General features: G+C 42.8%; 1 protein-coding gene across 3 annotated transcripts in view; it reads left to right on the top strand.

The window, feature by feature from the left end:
* The window catches only part of cadm3 (cell adhesion molecule 3), an 80,440-nt gene that overhangs the window by 38,890 nt on the left and 24,211 nt on the right, over positions 1-17,339 (top strand). For all 3 annotated transcript variants that reach the window (XM_028428118.1, XM_028428119.1, XM_028428120.1), the window contains exon 4: positions 13,709-13,861. In XM_028428118.1, the coding sequence (XP_028283919.1) occupies positions 13,709-13,861 (153 nt within the window). The remainder of the gene's footprint in view (positions 1-13,708; positions 13,862-17,339) is intronic.

Raw genomic sequence — 17,339 nt, forward strand, 5'->3', positions numbered from 1 at the left:
ACACAGCGGCAATGACTGAAATTATGTTTTCTATTTTTCTTTGACAGGATAGAGAAATTGCTGCAAAATAAGTTTAAAGAAAACTTGACTAGTTTGTCCGTTTTCACTGATCCACCATGACACAACAGACTGCGGAGCAAAAAGAGGAGAGGGTGCTGCAGATGGATCACAGGGAGTGAAGGGATTGTCGGAGAATTGGAAACAAGAGCGATGAGAGGGGTAGAAGGACTCGAATACAACACTTAACAGCCGAATGGAGAGTCGAGAAATAGCAAGAGCAGACATGGACACAGGCTTGAGAAGTTTTCATCAAAAAAGGGCCAACATTTTTGTAACAAACAATTTGGAAAGAAACGAGAGAGGACGAGGGAGGGGAGGACAAATTGAGAAGCCAGCGAGTTTTTACTCCAGATGGAGTTTCAACTACAGAAGAGAGAGCATGAGGGGATAGAAAGTGAGGATCTTCCTCTGCAATGATACAACACTTACAGGCTTACCTCTATGAAGTGAGAGAAGTGTTGGAGGAGGAGGAGCAGCAGGAGGAGGAGGAGGAGGATGTGGTGGTGGTGGTGGGGAAAAGGGAGGAAATAGATGAAGGAGGGAACATGAGGAAGCAGAAACTCCCAATTGCAGTGCTCCGACATGCACAGCAGATGCTGTAATTGGAAAAGCAGAGTTAATATATAGAAAAGGGGAGAGGAGGATGAAGGGAATTCAACTGTTCAACCATGTCTTCAAAGTGCAGCAGATGGAGAGAGAACGAGGAGAACATGAAGATTTTATAGAGAAGTAGAGGAGGGATGGAGGTATTGGTAGGTAAATAATGATGAGACAGGAGGGAGGAGTGCAAAAACGGGCCTTCTAAGGAACAGAACCACTGAAAACAGACGGGCTACAGAAATCCAATAGTCCAATATACACTCTCATGACTGCATCTATTAGTTGAAGCATTAAGCATCCTTTAACATAATATGGTGGTTTGCCAATAACTTGAAAGAGACCAACAAAAGACGGTGACTTTCACACAGACGTCTGTGTTTCATGGACATTTTTGCTTTTCACAGCGTTCCTCCCATGTTTTCTCTGCCCTCTCTGACATTTTCAAGGCACAACCAGTGGATTTTACATGCACTTATTCACACCACCTGTAGAGGGCGTATATAATTAAACACTTTAATTATTACAAAAAAAAATTAAAAACGTTAACCACTACTTTTGGTTTCCTGATAAGGACGAGCTTGTTTATGTTGTATTTAACTGTTGTTATTGTGCCTTGCTGGTAGCACACAAGGGCACAAGCAACCATTACCTGTGATAAGAATGAAGAAGTGTTAAATTGCATTTTACCCTGCAGCCTCCAAGGGCTGGCTCCAAAAGTCAGTCAATCCCCAGCGCCACCCATATTAAATGGGCAACTTTACAGCAGAAATAAGCATCTCTTTGCCTGTATTTGGAGTTTAGGTGGACTGTGATGCTGCCAATATGGCAAAAGTTTGAGCCAGTAACCTACAGGTGAGGTTACGGAAGCTTCGTCCTTATTATGTAGGCTACTGTCAGTGTAGCACATGTGTTTTTAGTGTTGTAATGAATGAGGTTATGGACTCTAAAACAATCAGTGAAGAACTACTATGGCCTTTTTGAAGTTATTAATAAAAATTGTAACGATTTTTGCAGCTATTTCAAGTTTAGAGAAGTCAGGATGAGATGAACCAACCAGCTGGCACGAAACTTCTCCCACTGGGCAGTGCAAAAAAAATCTTGCTTGGTAGGGGACTGTGACTTCTGAGCCAAGAAAGATTGGACAGATTAAGAAGGTTAAATAAAGCGATTGCTGGGCCATGATGGAGGGAAAAAATGTGACTGAAAATTCTTCAGCGCTCCACTTTGGAAATGATAGATCGAGATAGAGCGGCAAGTCATCTTTGCAGTTGGCTCATACGGTAAAGCAGCAGACAGTGTGCTTCAGAGCTGAGGCAGCAAGACAAAGCGGGATGTGCGTAAGAAGGATGAAAGAGAACAGGAATGAAAAGGGAACAGGAATAAGAGAGTTGATTGAAGAGAGAAGAAGAAGAAAAGGTGATGGGGAAATCAGAACTCTTCACTATCACATTCCAACGCTGCACAGCATGCACCGGGCTGTGCAGCGGGTGGGGGAGTGAGGAATGAAGGAACAGCATGGTGAGAGACGGGAGTAGAAGAAGAAGAAAATGATGAGAGACAGTTCCTCAGTGTGATGGCCGCCACACTGCAGAGTCGGGGCTGTACTGTGGTGAAATCAGAGATGGCAGATTCAGAAGCCAGAAAGACAGAGAGGATGAATGATTGTTTGTACCTAACAGGTAGCCCCATATATTTGGCCATGAAAGCTGGAAGACCATTAAATAAAGCCTGAAGAACAGGAGAGGAGGAGGAGGAGGAAGAGAAGAGGCATGTGGAGAGAGAGAGAGAGAGAGAGGGAGAGTGGTGGATATTAAATTATAGAGAGAAGAGAAATGAGTTTATAAACATTATGCAGCAGGATACAAAACATGAAACAACAAAAAAGAAGCTCTAGATTTAATTTCTAATAAAAAAAAACTTCTTATTCGCAAATAATGTGAAAAACAGTGAAATATCAGAGGCTGTGCAATGATGTATCAAATCTTGATGTTGCTGGCGTAATCCCATGGTCACATCGACTCCATACAATTCTCCCCGCCAGATCGAAAGCTCAAGCTGACTTTTATCATTAATCAGGCGACTGAAGCCATTGATATCAGTTTAATTTGACCCTCTTCTGCACAGATGAGTGGCCACACAGCGAGAGAGAGAGAGAGTGTGTGGCCACATTTAAGGAACTCTTTTTAAAGCTACAAGGAAGTGAATAAAAAAACTATGTTAAAAGTAGAGAAAGGAAACTAAGGGAAACCAGTCTGGTTCCAGTGGAGCAGAGCTAATGAGAGTTCTGCAACTATAACTGCAGAGATAAAGATAAAGCAAAACAGGAAATTAATTGTTAAGGGACATAAAGCCCAGTTGTGTTTATTAAAGCAGATACAATGACCAAAAATGGGCTTTTTCCAGCTAATCCTGCCCTGTATTAATCTGAGCGTGCACACTTAGTGCAAAGGAACCTGTCACTGCTTGGTAAAAATAAACCATCTGATAACTATAGCTCAAGCAGGATATTTTAATACATTTTAAAGACTTAATTTTAGATAATTTATTTTAAGACCCTTTTAAGGACTCACAGATGCCCTAGGGGGAACATGTGGGAGTGGATGGATGGATGGATGGATGAGGGGAGGAAAAGAGGCGTGTGCTGTTATTAGAGGAGATTAGACAGCAAGGAAAGCATGAAAACAGATGGGTTCCTGCATTAACGCTGTACTACCAGGAGACGTAAAGACACACAGGGATGGAGACCAGGACATGGACAATAGGGAGATAAAGACAGGTGGAGGAACCACGACAAAGAGAGAGAAATAATTTGCACTTTTTAAAAAAAGTCCGGAAGTCTGTTTGAGTGTACTGCCTTCCCTCGGGGTCAGCTGAAATTCAGGCACGAATAGCTGGCAAACCAGCAAAGTAATTGGAAAAGCTGAGCGACTTGTGTCAGGATGAGAGAGCGTGAAGCTGTGAGCATCCTGTCAGACAGCTCTCATGCTTTATTCTTCATTTTGAAACTCTGACCTCTGCAGGGACCTCTCATTGCATTTTCCCAGAGCACAACCTGACACCTTCGGGATTAAATTTGTGTCAGTGTAACTGAACAAAATCTGTCTGTAGCAGCGCCACATTTAATCACCTCTTTCTCACTGATCGCTGTTTCCCTTTTTACTGTCACTTTTTCCCGAGTTTCATGCTTAATTGTTCAGTTACAGTTCAGACACGAAGCTCCCAGTAATTATCGCTCTGAATTGCCTTTAGTGTGAAGTGCAACAACGTCCTCTGTGTCTTGGAACTGGCATTCATTCATTCATTCATACAGAGTGACTTGATACCTTGGCAGCTCAATGAATTTAAATAATGTGACACCAAAGTGTTTATTGTTAGTTATCGACTTGATCTAATGTAAGCTGACTGAAGCTACCATACATTCATTTGAGGATCTGAACATCTTATGATCCCCAGTTCCCAGAAACAGTGAGAGTTGAGAATCAGTTTAAGAATGTATTTCAATGGACTATCTGCCAACATTGTTCAAATTCAAACTGAAAAATAGAAAAAAGCCAAAGAAAAATAGAAAAGTGAGACTTTGTTCATTTATTGGCAGAAAATTGACATTTTTTTTTTGTCCTCGTTTTATTTGTCCAAAAATCAAAAAAAGCATCAAAACTGAGCTGAATATTATGCCGTCGAGGTTATTTGCCTCCACAGTTGTTTTACTCTCTTTGATTCAATACAGAAAATAATTTCTGAAGTTTAAAAAAGGAATTCATATTCCACTGGATGCTTGACATCTGTGTGTTTCTAGTGTACATTGACAAAACACAAAGAAACAAGTGATTTTCATGTATCTTTACAAACGGCACAGAGTGAGTGGCGCCACTATCTCAACGTATCCGTTTTCTGATCCTACATCCATGCAAGCTTCACACACATTGTCCTCCACCAGATTTTAAAGTTGCCGTCAGGTGACGGTGCTGGCGCCTCACATCTCAGCACTATTACATGAAATTACTCTGAAATGCATCTTCTGTGACACGGGACGCAAACATATAAAATTGCTTTCCTCCATCTTGAAAGGATTATATGACAGTTGAACAAATTGGGCGCTGTATATTTACTTGTTAGCCAACGATTAACTTTCAGCCAGAGAAATAAGGATTAATAGGGATATTTGTTTTGGTTGAATGCTTGGGATTAAAAAATAAAATCTTTGGGGAAAACACATTCAAACTTCTCAACAGGAACTATCAGACCATGACATATTACTCCTATTCATGACTCTCTCTCTTTTTTTTTGTGTGGTGGCCATGTGACATATTGTAAAAATGTGTCATTATATGAGCAGGTTAACCCACGCATGCTCACAGACTACACAGTTTAAGGATTTTGCAGTGTCATCAGCCAAAAAAAAAAGAGGCACGCCTTCCTCTCAGTCCTCCTACAATTTTATTTATTTGTCGTGTCGTTTCCTTCCTTTCCATAAAAGCATATCAGCAGACATCAGACAGGCTATCATCTGCCTCGGTGCAATTTAACAAAGTAATGGCTCTCTGGTGATTTACAAACCACGCTGGATGGGGGATGGCTCTTGCCTATAGTGGGAGGATATGGAGTAGGTAGTAGTCTTTTAAGTGTGGTGAAAATGACTATAACTTGTAAATGATCAGGTTACAAACACATGCTATAAGCAGTGTTGAGCAGTCTTAAGTGAAACGAGCACAAAAATGATGGAAATTGATGGCGAGAGCCTCTCGGAGACAAACTGAGTGTGACTGCTCGCAGCATGGCGCGCGGCCTGTACTCCGAATGCAGGCCGTGAGATGTTTTTTGACATTTTCTGTAAAAACTATTGATCCACATCGCATCAGTCAAAGTTTTCCTGGTGTCTGCGAAGGCTCTCTGGAGAAAGTATTAACAACAACCATCACAGGGCTGAAGGACTGCAGGAAAGACTTTTGAAATCAAGCATTTGAAAGATGGCTTTTTCTGCAGTTTCTCTTTGTACTGTCTGCACTCCTGTTTTTCCATTAAAATTATCACGTGTGCTGGAAGAAGAAAGAGACAGGCACGCTGAGAATTCAAAGTTAAAATTCTGATCATATGTTTGAAGTTAATGAAGTAAATGTAAGAAAAACCTCCCCGGTGCGATTATTATTTGGCCTTTTGCTTCTCACCCATACAAATACAGGAGTTCAGACAGACATACATTTCTGCTTTATTAGGTTAATGCCGGTGAATTGACATTTTGGCATTGCTGGCCTTCCACAGGCTGTGCTGAAACACTGCTCCTCAGAGTTGTGCTTGCACACTTTGATCTTGTTATGTAACCACAGGTTCAATCAAAGCCCTGTATGTTATCATTGTTAGGATGAACCCCAACCCTCTGTGATCTCATATGTCCTTGTAGAGCAGAGCTGCAGACAAAAATATCCAAAGAGGAGGAGCATGTGTGGAGCTGAGGCTGTATACAAGCTTTTTAACGTGGAGGTCGACAGGGCTTGATTTATGGCTTTGAAGTGGCTGCTTGAGTAGGTGCAGGCTTTGGCACGTTCATGTTGGTCCAGGAGGTTGCTCTTGCAGATAAGTGCATGTCAGTCACATTAGGTCTGCCTTGACACTTCTTTGAAATGGCCAGTCTCATTTAGACCCTGTTCACAGTGGAGAAAGTCAATCCAGCTAGAGTGGGATTGTATCCGGATAGCCTTTAAGCTGGATACGTTCAGACCTATTTTCAAATCTGGCTATCCCGTTCACACAGTGTGAACGGGGCCTTATAGACCGAGTGTCTTTGCTGCCAATAGCCAAAAATCAACGGTCTTCCATCGGACATGAATGCTAGTGTACCAGCTAAAAGTTAGCTTACCTAACTAGCCTGCCAGCAGGTAGAGAAGGGCACTTGGTGGCCATATCTGTGGGATTAATAACAACTGATTATAGCCTTTGGTGGATAATAGTGTAGTAATATTCAAAAGGAGTCAAATAAGACATATAAAGGAGACGACTTTGGCTTAACTTATATTTGCCCAACCACCTTTGCCCAATTCCAGCCTTAAATGTATGCATTTAAAAAAGTGTCAGCGATTTCTTTGAATCACTAAGCCAGTGATTATTTACTGTTGGACAATGCGACCAGTCTTTTTTAAAGCTAATCTCACAGTCTCCAGGCGCCAAAATAATCTGACAGATCAGTATTGATCTTCCCATCAAACTTCCTGCATGTAAAATGTCGACTTTTCCTTCAACTTCTAGTTCAAGCCAGATGAGGATTTTCTAGCTTTCTAAACTGCACACACCTGTTTAAGTTGCACCCATATGCCTCACTGGCAATCAAAGTCAGTCAAATAAAAACAGCAGAGCACCTAAAGGCACATCAGGGAAAATGTCTCTCTTTACTTTGCACGAATCTGATCTTTTGACTCAAAAATTTAGCAGCAAGTTAAAGTGATTGCATGCCAGACATCTAAAAGTGGCTGAAAGCAGCAGGCTGATAGTGACAGCCATTATGATAATTGCCTCCTTGAGTTTTTTTTTCCATAAAGGTGAGGGAAGATGAGGAAATAATGTGTGCTTCAGCATTATACATTCCATTCTGATGTGCTTTCTTTTTAATCCTCAGCACCAGGCTGAGCAGACAGCGTGAGCTGTGTCTCCTAGCTGTAAGGCTGTGTCATCGGTCAGTGTTATTTGCCTGCAATCCCTGACGGAGGTTTTTTTGCTGCTGTAAATACTACATGGCACAATTTCATTGGCATGTTGCTTGAAGCTGATTCACCGTTGGGAACATTTCTCTCTCAAGTTGCAACTGGAACTAATGCCTCCTTGCTTCAATTTGCACCACCTTGGGCAAAGTTTGGTTCATCTCGCTCCGTTTGCCTCTTTCCATTGATTTTTGCATACATTTGTGCAGCTGCCTGATGATTTTTTTTTGAAATTCTGACTGAAGGTAGGGCAAGAGAGACAAGTGAACCAGAAGGGAGACAGTGGGAAGGAGGATAAAACAGACAGCGGTGTGTGTTTATCAAGCGTTTTATAGTTGACGCACTGATCCAGGATCAATTGATGCTCTCAGATCAGTGGGGACGGTATGATCAAGGGAAGCCTGCGGTCACTGAACCCAGATCAGCTGTCGGAAGGGATGGATAATTAGGGAGCTGGAGAGAATATTCAGAAACAGATGGGAGGATGGAGGCGACATGTGTGGGAGAGACAGAGGGAGATGAAGAAGGGAGGCAGTCTCTTTGGATGACAGTGTCAGCTAAATGCCTGAAATGTAGAACAAAATGAGAGCGCGAAGAAGAGCTGAGCGACGGAGAGAGAGAGAGAGACGAGGCAAGAGATGGGATCGATGGGATGAAAAATTGACAGAGAGGTGGAATGCAGATTCAGGGGATGAAGAACTGGAGGGGGGGACTGGAATATTAAAATTTCGTTCTGTAACTGATGTATTTTGCTTGGGCAACAGAAGTTTCTCCCCCGTCGTGCCAATAAAGTAAATTTGAATTTGAGTTCTCGGCAGAGTGAAACTTGGTCGGAGAAGGCATGAGGAAGCAGGAGGCAGATGAAAAAAGAATGTGCGTGTGAGTGTATGTGTGTGCACTCAGTATGTGTTGCGAGAGAAAACCCCTCTTCCTGACTGTTTGAAGTTGAAAGAGCATGGGGAAGATTGAGGGAGGAGGAGGAAGAAGAAGAAGACGAGTAGACGAAAATAGCTGCTGTGACCAGATCAACAGCTGGACCTTTAGGGAGTATCGAGTCTCAGGTTAGAGCTGCAGACAAGAACCACTGTCTGGCCAAATACACACACACACTTAGGCAACAGATGCATGCACACACACACACACACACACACTCACTATCAAACACTGTGCAAAAAGGTTTGTGTGCTGATAAACAAACCTTGTGCGTGGTATGTAATAACACACAACTGCTACATCTTCTCTGCTCAAAAATCTCCTGACACCTTTTAGAAACTCTTACAGTCCCGTACATGTGTAGACTGCAGAGTAGAAGATGTTATCTTTGGTTCTTTTCAGTGTAGGCTGGCCTCCCTACAGCAATGGTAAATTTTTAAGAACTTGATGAAACTGACTTGTGTTCATGAAGCTATGCCTTCAGTTGTGTGGAAAGTGTCACCATGCTAGCTGCAAGATGGAAAAGAGGGCTCGTTGCAGAAGGTTTTCTCAACCTAACCAAGTAGTTTAGTTGTCCCAATGACCTTAAAGGTCGGGTAGGAGATTTCAGTCTGATGCACTTTTTGTTAAATTAGTGTAACTTCTCTTTACAATCCGATAGCAACCGATTAGTTCGGCAGTTTCACATTAAAGCGAAGAATATGAATCATCTGTGGAAGCTATAAAATGCTAAAAACATCAGCCAATCCTCCGGGTGGACCCTGCACGGAGTATTGGCTGGTTGTCACTCTCTTCCTGCTCTGTGTGCACCAGAGAGGTACGTGCATGATGGCCGATGTCACAGACCGCAGCTCGTCTTCAGGTGATGCGCGTCCATGTGATCTGGAGGCGTGGCTTCGGGGTGAGCTCCGAGAGAAAGGGGCGTGTGTTTACTTTGGAAATCTGGCGGACGCTCACTGAGTTTCCTACCCTACCTTTAAAAACTATAACAATGGATAAAGAAGTAGTCATCTACATAGTGTCCAAGCTGTCAATAGGTGAAAGGCGGGCTACACCCTGGACAGATTGTTTGTCTACATCCAAAATATACAATCATCTGATCACCAAACAGAGACTAACAGCTATGGAAAATGGAACAAAATGAACAGACGGATTAAAATGAGACTTTGGATGAAAAATTAAATTAGAAATGTACCTATTATACCCAATATCACATCTACATTCTGCTGTTCTGGCTTTTTTGTCCATATCTATGTGAGTGCAATTTGACTCCGTATCCATGTATGGCTGGAGCATGAAATTAACTTGTGATTCTATGTAATTGGCTACACAGAATTCAGACGTCATGCTGTGCCAAAATATTAAGTAATCAATATTAAAAAATGTGGCAGTTGTGGACAGACGGCCGTACAGTAACATGCTCTGTTTATGAAACACTTTATTACAGAGGATTCATGTTTATTTTTCTATCTGGTTACCAGATGGTAATGGGCCTTTAGCGGACGTAGCTGTGCAGAGGAACCCGGTCAGAGGCACAAAGCGAGATTTCAGAAAGCCCCTTTGTTACAAATAGGAACAAAACACGACAACAGTTGGTGCATTCATCCAAAATTTGACCCCAAATCAGGAAGAGAAATCAACAGCTGCATGTTTCATCAATGTGTAATCTTTAATTTAAGCTTTCTGGTGCAGGCAGCAAAATTAGGCTTAGTGGATGGATGTTTCTCATCAAAACGCTCCTGCAGAGTCGCAGATAATAAGCGCAAAGTTTGTGCACGGAAACAAGGCGCTTGTGATGAAACGCAGAGGATTGTTCACTCCACTCTAAATGTGGTGTTCTGTATATTTTTAGCTCGGATGGGGAAACTAGTCCTTGAAGTTTTAAAGATTTAAGTGCATGTTTAAAGTTATGAATACTTGGATGTTCCGAGTCGTATCCGAGCCTTGGAAGTGCTCCAAATGTCAGTCACCTCATAAGTTCTATATGAGTAAATAAGCAAGAGGACCCCATAAAACACACACAGAGTAACCAGTTTATAATAAATTCATTGCACCCTCTCACCGCAGATTCAGAAAGTCAAACAGCAGAGTGTGACCTATTGGCAGACTATTTATGTTGCACACATCAGGCTAAACAGCGCAAGGCACATGTACAATTTTCAGGGGCCTCTCGATCGATGCACCCCCGTAACTAGATATCATATCGTTTTTGAAAATCCATCACACCTGTTCTTTTGAGCAATAAATATCATTTGTAATGAAAGGGAAAAAAAAAGAGAAAGAGCCCGGAGTCTGCAGAGATTATAAAAGGGCGAGATGTAAGAGAGACGAAGAAGAACAAGCAGGAGGAGAAAGATGGGGGATCGAGAAGAGATGAGGGGAAGAGAATTAAGGAGACTGATAGTTGAGTGCAAGGTCCAGGGGGCATTGATAAGAGAGAGAGTGAGTGTGTGTGTGTGTGTGCGAGAGAGAGAGAAAGTGAAAGAGAAAGGGAGAGTGACCATAAACCTCACACACACACAGAGGGTAGCTCATGAAGACAAATGTAGTGACCTTGCTTAGTGATAAGGCATGAAGATAAAGAAGCATTGGATGAAATGACTGAAAAAATACCAAGTGAAACAGAGGGGTCCGTCCGTCTCTGTCTGTCCGTCCATCCGTCTGTCTGTCTGTCTCTGTCTGTCCGTCTGTCTCTGTCCGTCCGTCCGCCCGTCTGTCTGTCTGTCTGTCTCTCTCTCTCTGTCTGTCTGTCTGTCTGTCTCTCTCTCTCTGTCCGTCCGTCCGTCCGATTGTCTGTCTCTGTTGGTCTGTCTGTCCGTCCGATTGTCTGTCTCTCTCTGTCTCTCTCTGTCTGTCCGTCTGTCTCTGTCTGTCCGTCTGTCCGTCCATCTGTCTGTCTGTCCGTCCGTCTGTCTGTCTGTCTCTCTCTGTCTGTCCGTCCGTTTGTCTGTCTCTGTCGGTTTGTCTGTCCGTCCATCTGTCTGTCTCTGTCTGTCTCTGTCGGTCCGTCCGTCTGTCTGAGATGAAACTGTGTGTATCGACCCTCCTGACCACTGGTTGTCTTAGTGTATAAGTATACTCAGCACACTGACATTCTTGGTGTGGATATTTACATGTGTGTCTACATTAGTGTAAACTGAGCTGTTTCTCTGCTGGATTTGCACCATGAAGCACTGTCGCCGTCCTTTCTGTAGCCGGAGGGGGTGCACGGCTCACGATCTGCCGTGATAGTTTTGTTCTGGTCTACTTTTTTTTTCTTGTAAGAAAAAAAAAACAAAGATAATCTCTTGTAAACAATACAAATCTCCAGATCTGATTAAATTGATTTTCCTGCCCCTCTACTTGCTGTTCTCCTTTTGTCTTTGTGTGTTTTTTTGTCAATTTTCTCTCCCACATTGTAACATTTCGTAATCCTCCCATCCACTAGAAATGGAATGACTGCGCTTTGTGATATTTAATATTTATTCCACATGCTTGTCAGTTGTGTTTAAAGGGGGGAGGAGAGGTTATTTACCCATGATGATAAATATGAGCTCCGGAGCAGAGGTCCAGAGTCAGTGTGAACAGCCCAGCTTCTGCTTGAACCGACCTGACTTATTGCAGCACTTTGTGTCACTTTGCACACTTCAGTGTCCCATCTGAACTCAGACATTGTTTTTTTTCCCCCATTGACTGATATGGGGGACATTCACTCCTTTGCAAGAGGAGAGTTGGTTAATATTTCTGAGAACCAATTAACAGCCAGACAGAAGCGTGAATGAGCTGCAAATATTTCTAGAGAACATTTCAAAGGGATGAGTCATGAACGTCTTACTCTGGAATTCCATTAAAAACACTTACAAAGCAACTTTTTGTTAGCATTGTCAGGTCAGATACTGCTGCACAGGTGAGATGAAGCACTTGAACATCACGGTTAATACGGCGGTGGAGCTATTTGTATTCACTTCTGTCACTTTTGATGCAGAAGTTTTGCCATGAAGCAGCCAAGGAGAAGCGTCTCTGCAGGAAGCCACGTCAGTGGTTAGCCCTCAGCAGCCGACAGCTGTTAGCTGGCTCTCATCGAACTGCTAACAAGTTTGAATGTGGAGCAGCAAAGTTGTTTTTGGTTGCACGGATCTGCTCTCTTGCAGCCATTATTTGCAAAAGCCAACTCCAGGGCGCCGGAGAGAGAGAGATAGACAGATAGATGTCTGAGACAGACAGGCAGATAGGGAGGCAGGAAGACAGGCGGCAATCACAGTGCACAAACACTGCAGAGGTCAATGCTATCACGGAAACGAGCTGTTATTTCGTAGCATTTCATCATCATCATCTATCTCGGTTGCTTGTGCTCTCTCCCTCTCTTTCATGGCTGGATTTCTCATTGATGACAAAGCCATTTATGTCTCTCTTACGTTCCCCCCTCATCCTCATCCTCCTCCTCTTCCTCCCCCACCCGTCCCTCATGCCCCCCCCCTTACTCTCCTTATCCGTCCTTTATTTTTCTTTGTTTTCTCCTCCTTCTTTCTTCTCTCATTCTTAATTTGCGTCTCCTCTCCACTCTGTTTTTGCTCTTTGTCTTCTTTTGCTTTGTTCACGTTCACATCTCAGCTTTTTTTTTTACTCCTCTCTCACCTTCCTTCCTCACTCCTCCTTCTCCTCCTCTTCCTCTTACATCATTTTCCCCTTCTAAACACCTCTCCCGCTGTCCTGCTTTTTTCTATCCTACCTTTCTCTTTCTCGTGATTTGAATTCTGTGCATCATCTTTCTCACTTCCCCCCGTGCTCGCTCACCCTCTTAAACACTTTCTTTCTGTCTTTCCTTGTTCTCCTCACTGCGTCTTTACCTTTTTATTGATTGTTTCCTTCTGCAGTTTACTAAGTTGTACGGATCCTCCACTCCCATCAGCCTTTTCTTCCCCACTTCTGCATTCTTTTCTCCCCTCTCTCCCTTATTTGTTTCTTTTATTCCCTTCCTACCTCCCATTCCCTCTTCCTTCTTGCTGCTGTCACCTCCTTTCATCCATCTGTCTCTCATCATCCCTGTGCCTCACCTGTTGTTTTTTAATCCATCCTCCACAGCCTTCCCTTCTTTCATCTTTCTTTCACCTCCTTCTCTTCTCTTCTCGTCATCTTATTTCCTTTTTGTCTTTCCTTGTCTCCTTTCTTCCTCCCTCCTCATTCTGTCCGTCTCCACCCTCTCCATCTGCCCACTCTCTTAATCTGTCCCTCTCTCCTGTCCTTGTTTATAGCAAATAAAGTCATTATTTGTGAAACTGGAAAAATAAACCCTACACAAATCAATAATTAAAGTTTAAAATAAAAGTATACTGACAATTAAATTGAGCTAGCGGATAAATATTAGCAAAGGTGTGCCTGACACTAATTAAATCTGCCTAAACAGCTCGTCTGTAATTACTGACATCCTGTTCTTCCTCTTCTTTCAGCGCTGAGAGATAACCGCATCCAGCTGCACCGCTCGACGCCCACCGAGCTTTCCATCACCATCGCTGACGTGCAGCTGTCCGACGAGGGCGAGTACACCTGCTCCATCTTCACCATGCCTGTCCGCACCGCCCGAGCCACCGTCACCGTGCTAGGTGGGTCACACGTGCATATTCAGAACGGGGGGAAGGAGCTCTCCAGTCCTTGTTTCTAGAAACAGAGGATGTAACCTTTTTTTTCCAATGTCAACCATATTTGTAGAGAAAGAATACTCAAGAGGAAAAGACAAAACATTTTTTCAAACCTTTTTCAGTTTTGGTGGAATTCTTTTCAGTCCAACCTTTCTGCCTCCTGTGCGGCGGATTCCTCTCTGTGAGGCCCCCTTCTTGAGATTTCGTCACGTTCTTCCATCTCATGTCGGCTTTTTTCTGAAAATACATTTCTCATTGTGCTCACCGAGGGTTAATAGATGGATGGTAGTGTGTTCACACTCAGTCATCTCTCCTTTTAGACTGAGTGACGTCTGTATAAATCAGCTTGACTGCAGTCTATCTTAATTTCTCTCCTAAACCTGTAGGATGGTGACACATTTAAAAAGAGGATTTCTGATGTTTTCTTTTTGATTCCAGTTTAAATGTCAGACTGCACACAGATAAAGTGTGCCCATCAAATTACAGGATAGTTTAACAGTGGCTCACGTTCACCTTGAATCACCGCTGTGGGTTTGTGTTAGTGTGATCTACCCTGCAGAGTGTGGTGAGTGAAGTTTGACCCTCTGGATGTCCACTGTAACTGTGACTTGCCAGGGAAAGTTGCTTGTCAGCATGAAGCGAAGCAGCGGCACTCCAGTGATTCAGTGCAGAACTTTCACAAAGTTAGGGGACATGTGAAAGACTGATTTTAAAAGAATGCCTGCAGTCAGGCTAGTAAAAAGACAAAAAGACAAAGATATATCCTGACTTCTAGTCAACCTCTGCAGCTGAAAAATGACACCAACTCAGGACAGCCAAAACCTGTTGAAGGTCCTCGAGTGGCCACTTGAGGCTGCCTCCAACCCATAGATCTCCATCCTACAGCACGGACCACAGCTGATATAACATCCTGGTACAAAAAGAACAGATCTCTTGAAGAGTAATCATGGGGCTCATATTTATATTCTCTCCAGATTGCCTTTCTAGTCATCAAAACCTGCCTACATGCTGCTTTGATGTGTAGGGATGATGGCAAAGCACCCACAGTCATTAGTGCGCATACAGAGATGGCACAAAGAGTTCAGAGTTTGTAACCGAGGTGGAATAAGTGCTGAGCCAGACCTCTAATGGCACAACCAAGGCGGCATCACAGTACACAGCAGTGTGTGAAAGGGGCTATTGATGACCCCGTGCATGGTGATTGCCTGTCCCCTTCAAATCCAAATGAGGACGGAGTATCAAGGAAGCATCCCTGATACTGAGTCTCTTCAGTACAACCTCTGGGTGCTTTTATTTTCTAAAAGCTGCAAAAGCACTGAAGCCCGTGCTGCCAAACTTTTCATTAGATCCTCTCCTCGTGATGAATAATCTCACTTTCATGCAGGTTTTCCCAAAGGTAAAGATGTTTTACTGCCAATCCATTGTGTCACAGTAAAACTCTCTCAAATATTCCAATAAACAATTCCTTTCAGCAGCACGGTGTGCCAGAGTGTGAGCAGTCTTCTTTATGATATCTTCATCCGGTTTGATCCAGATCCTTGCTTATATGGTGTTAACCTTTACGTAAGGTCATAACCTCGTATAACTCTTGTCGAGATAAAGCGGCGCCACTCGTCTTCTGTGAGATGGATGTTATTACCTTATGTGTGATGCTTCCCAGCAGCCTGCAATAAATCGCCGTCTCCCTGTCAGTGGAAAAGAAAGCCTGCTTATTGATCAGATATTGGGCTAATCAGCTTTGGATGCCCACAAAAAAGTCTTTCAAGTATTGATTTTTATTAGTCGAGTTGTTATCCTTACTATGTGTCAGCTCATTCTGGCTGTATAATATGGTTTTGCTTGAAGTTGAGAACAAAGACATCAACTTGGCAATCCTGTAAAGCACCAGCTAATGGCCACATAACCACAAATAGAGACGTTCTGTAGTTTGGAGACAGGGAAGACAGCTGGTGTGATATTCCCGGGGAGACATTGGTGGGGAAATTTACGGACATTCACTTCAGGGCATCCAGTTGAAGCTCAGTCAATCTATGGGCAGATTTTTGCCGAACCTACATTAATATATATTCAAAACGATCCCTGCAATATGCGGTGTGTGATGTTTTGTCAATACTTATTTTCTTTCAGCTTTTCCACTGTAATGCATCATAATTTGCCAAAAAATTCTTGGATAAAAGCCCAAGCTGCAGAGGACTCTCTTCTAAAATGCTCTTAGTGGAAGATGCAATTTGTATATTTAGCATGTGTCTTTTTTTATATAGCTGTTCTGTAAAGGTCAAAGGTTTGTGCCCTAATCTGGAATTATTTAACCCACAGCAATGAAAGTATCCTTTAATATAATTTTGCTGATATATTTTCTGATTTTTTTTTTTTACAAGGTGGATCAGAAAGAGTCAGTTGTAGTCCAGCATATGCCTGCAGTGGTAAACATGCTGTATGTGAAGTGGGGGAGGGGACGGTTGAAGCGGAGGTGAACCGGGTCAAATTTTTGAATTCTAATTAACATAAAAATCACTCCTCAGTTTTTTCTGCCGATTTTGCTGCAATTGTGATTCAAGCATTTTTCATGTGCTGTAATTGACAGCTGTGACACTGTATTCAGCGTTCAATAAATATTTCATGACCCCTGAGAGGGAGCCAACTCATTAAAAATGTATGGTAAAATGTCTAAAATGCAATGCACCCCTATGGGAAAATCAGGCTGGAGATATCTCGCTTTGCCAGAGACGCTGTTTATGTGTGTGTTTTTAGCCTTGTTTTGACACATGAACACTTTGACACTCGCATATAATTGCACACATGTGCACATGCAGTAAGTGCGGTCAGTTTTAAGTGGCTGTGTATCTGGGAGAATAAGAGCGTGGCGTGCCTCCTCTCTGTCCCGAGCTAAGCGGAGAATAATTTATAATGGCTTTATTCTCTTTTATTCTTTCTTGTAGAGGAAAGGGTCTCGACAGGGCTCCTCCAGCCAATTCTATATGTGCTGTATTATTCTCTCATTAATATTCGATGCTACTTTACTGCCAGAGAGCTTCCGCACACAGTGCACTACACCAAATACTGCTACATTAAAAATTGACCACATTTTCATTTTGTTTTATGTATACCTTGGGTAGTTCATGACAGTTTTTGTTGGTCTATCTATCTTTCTATCTATCTATCTATCTATCTATCTATCTATCTATCTATCTATCTATCTATCTATCTATATATCTGTGATGATGTCATCATCACTGTCAAAATGGTGACCACTAACCTCCTTCTTTATCTTGAGGGAGAGGTAGTCATCTAAAAGTGTCAAATCAGGGGCACAGAGCGGTTGTTGGATAAGTTTAAATCCACATTCCTGGATGGCAGCCATCACCGCTGTGGACTTGTGGGCTGGAGCCTTGTCCTGGTGGACAAGCTCTCTCTCTCTCGTCAGCTTCCCACGCTGTATCTT

The sequence above is a fragment of the Parambassis ranga genome, chromosome 17, assembly GCF_900634625.1.
Source record: "Parambassis ranga chromosome 17, fParRan2.1, whole genome shotgun sequence".
Taxonomy (NCBI): Eukaryota; Metazoa; Chordata; class Actinopteri; family Ambassidae; genus Parambassis; species Parambassis ranga.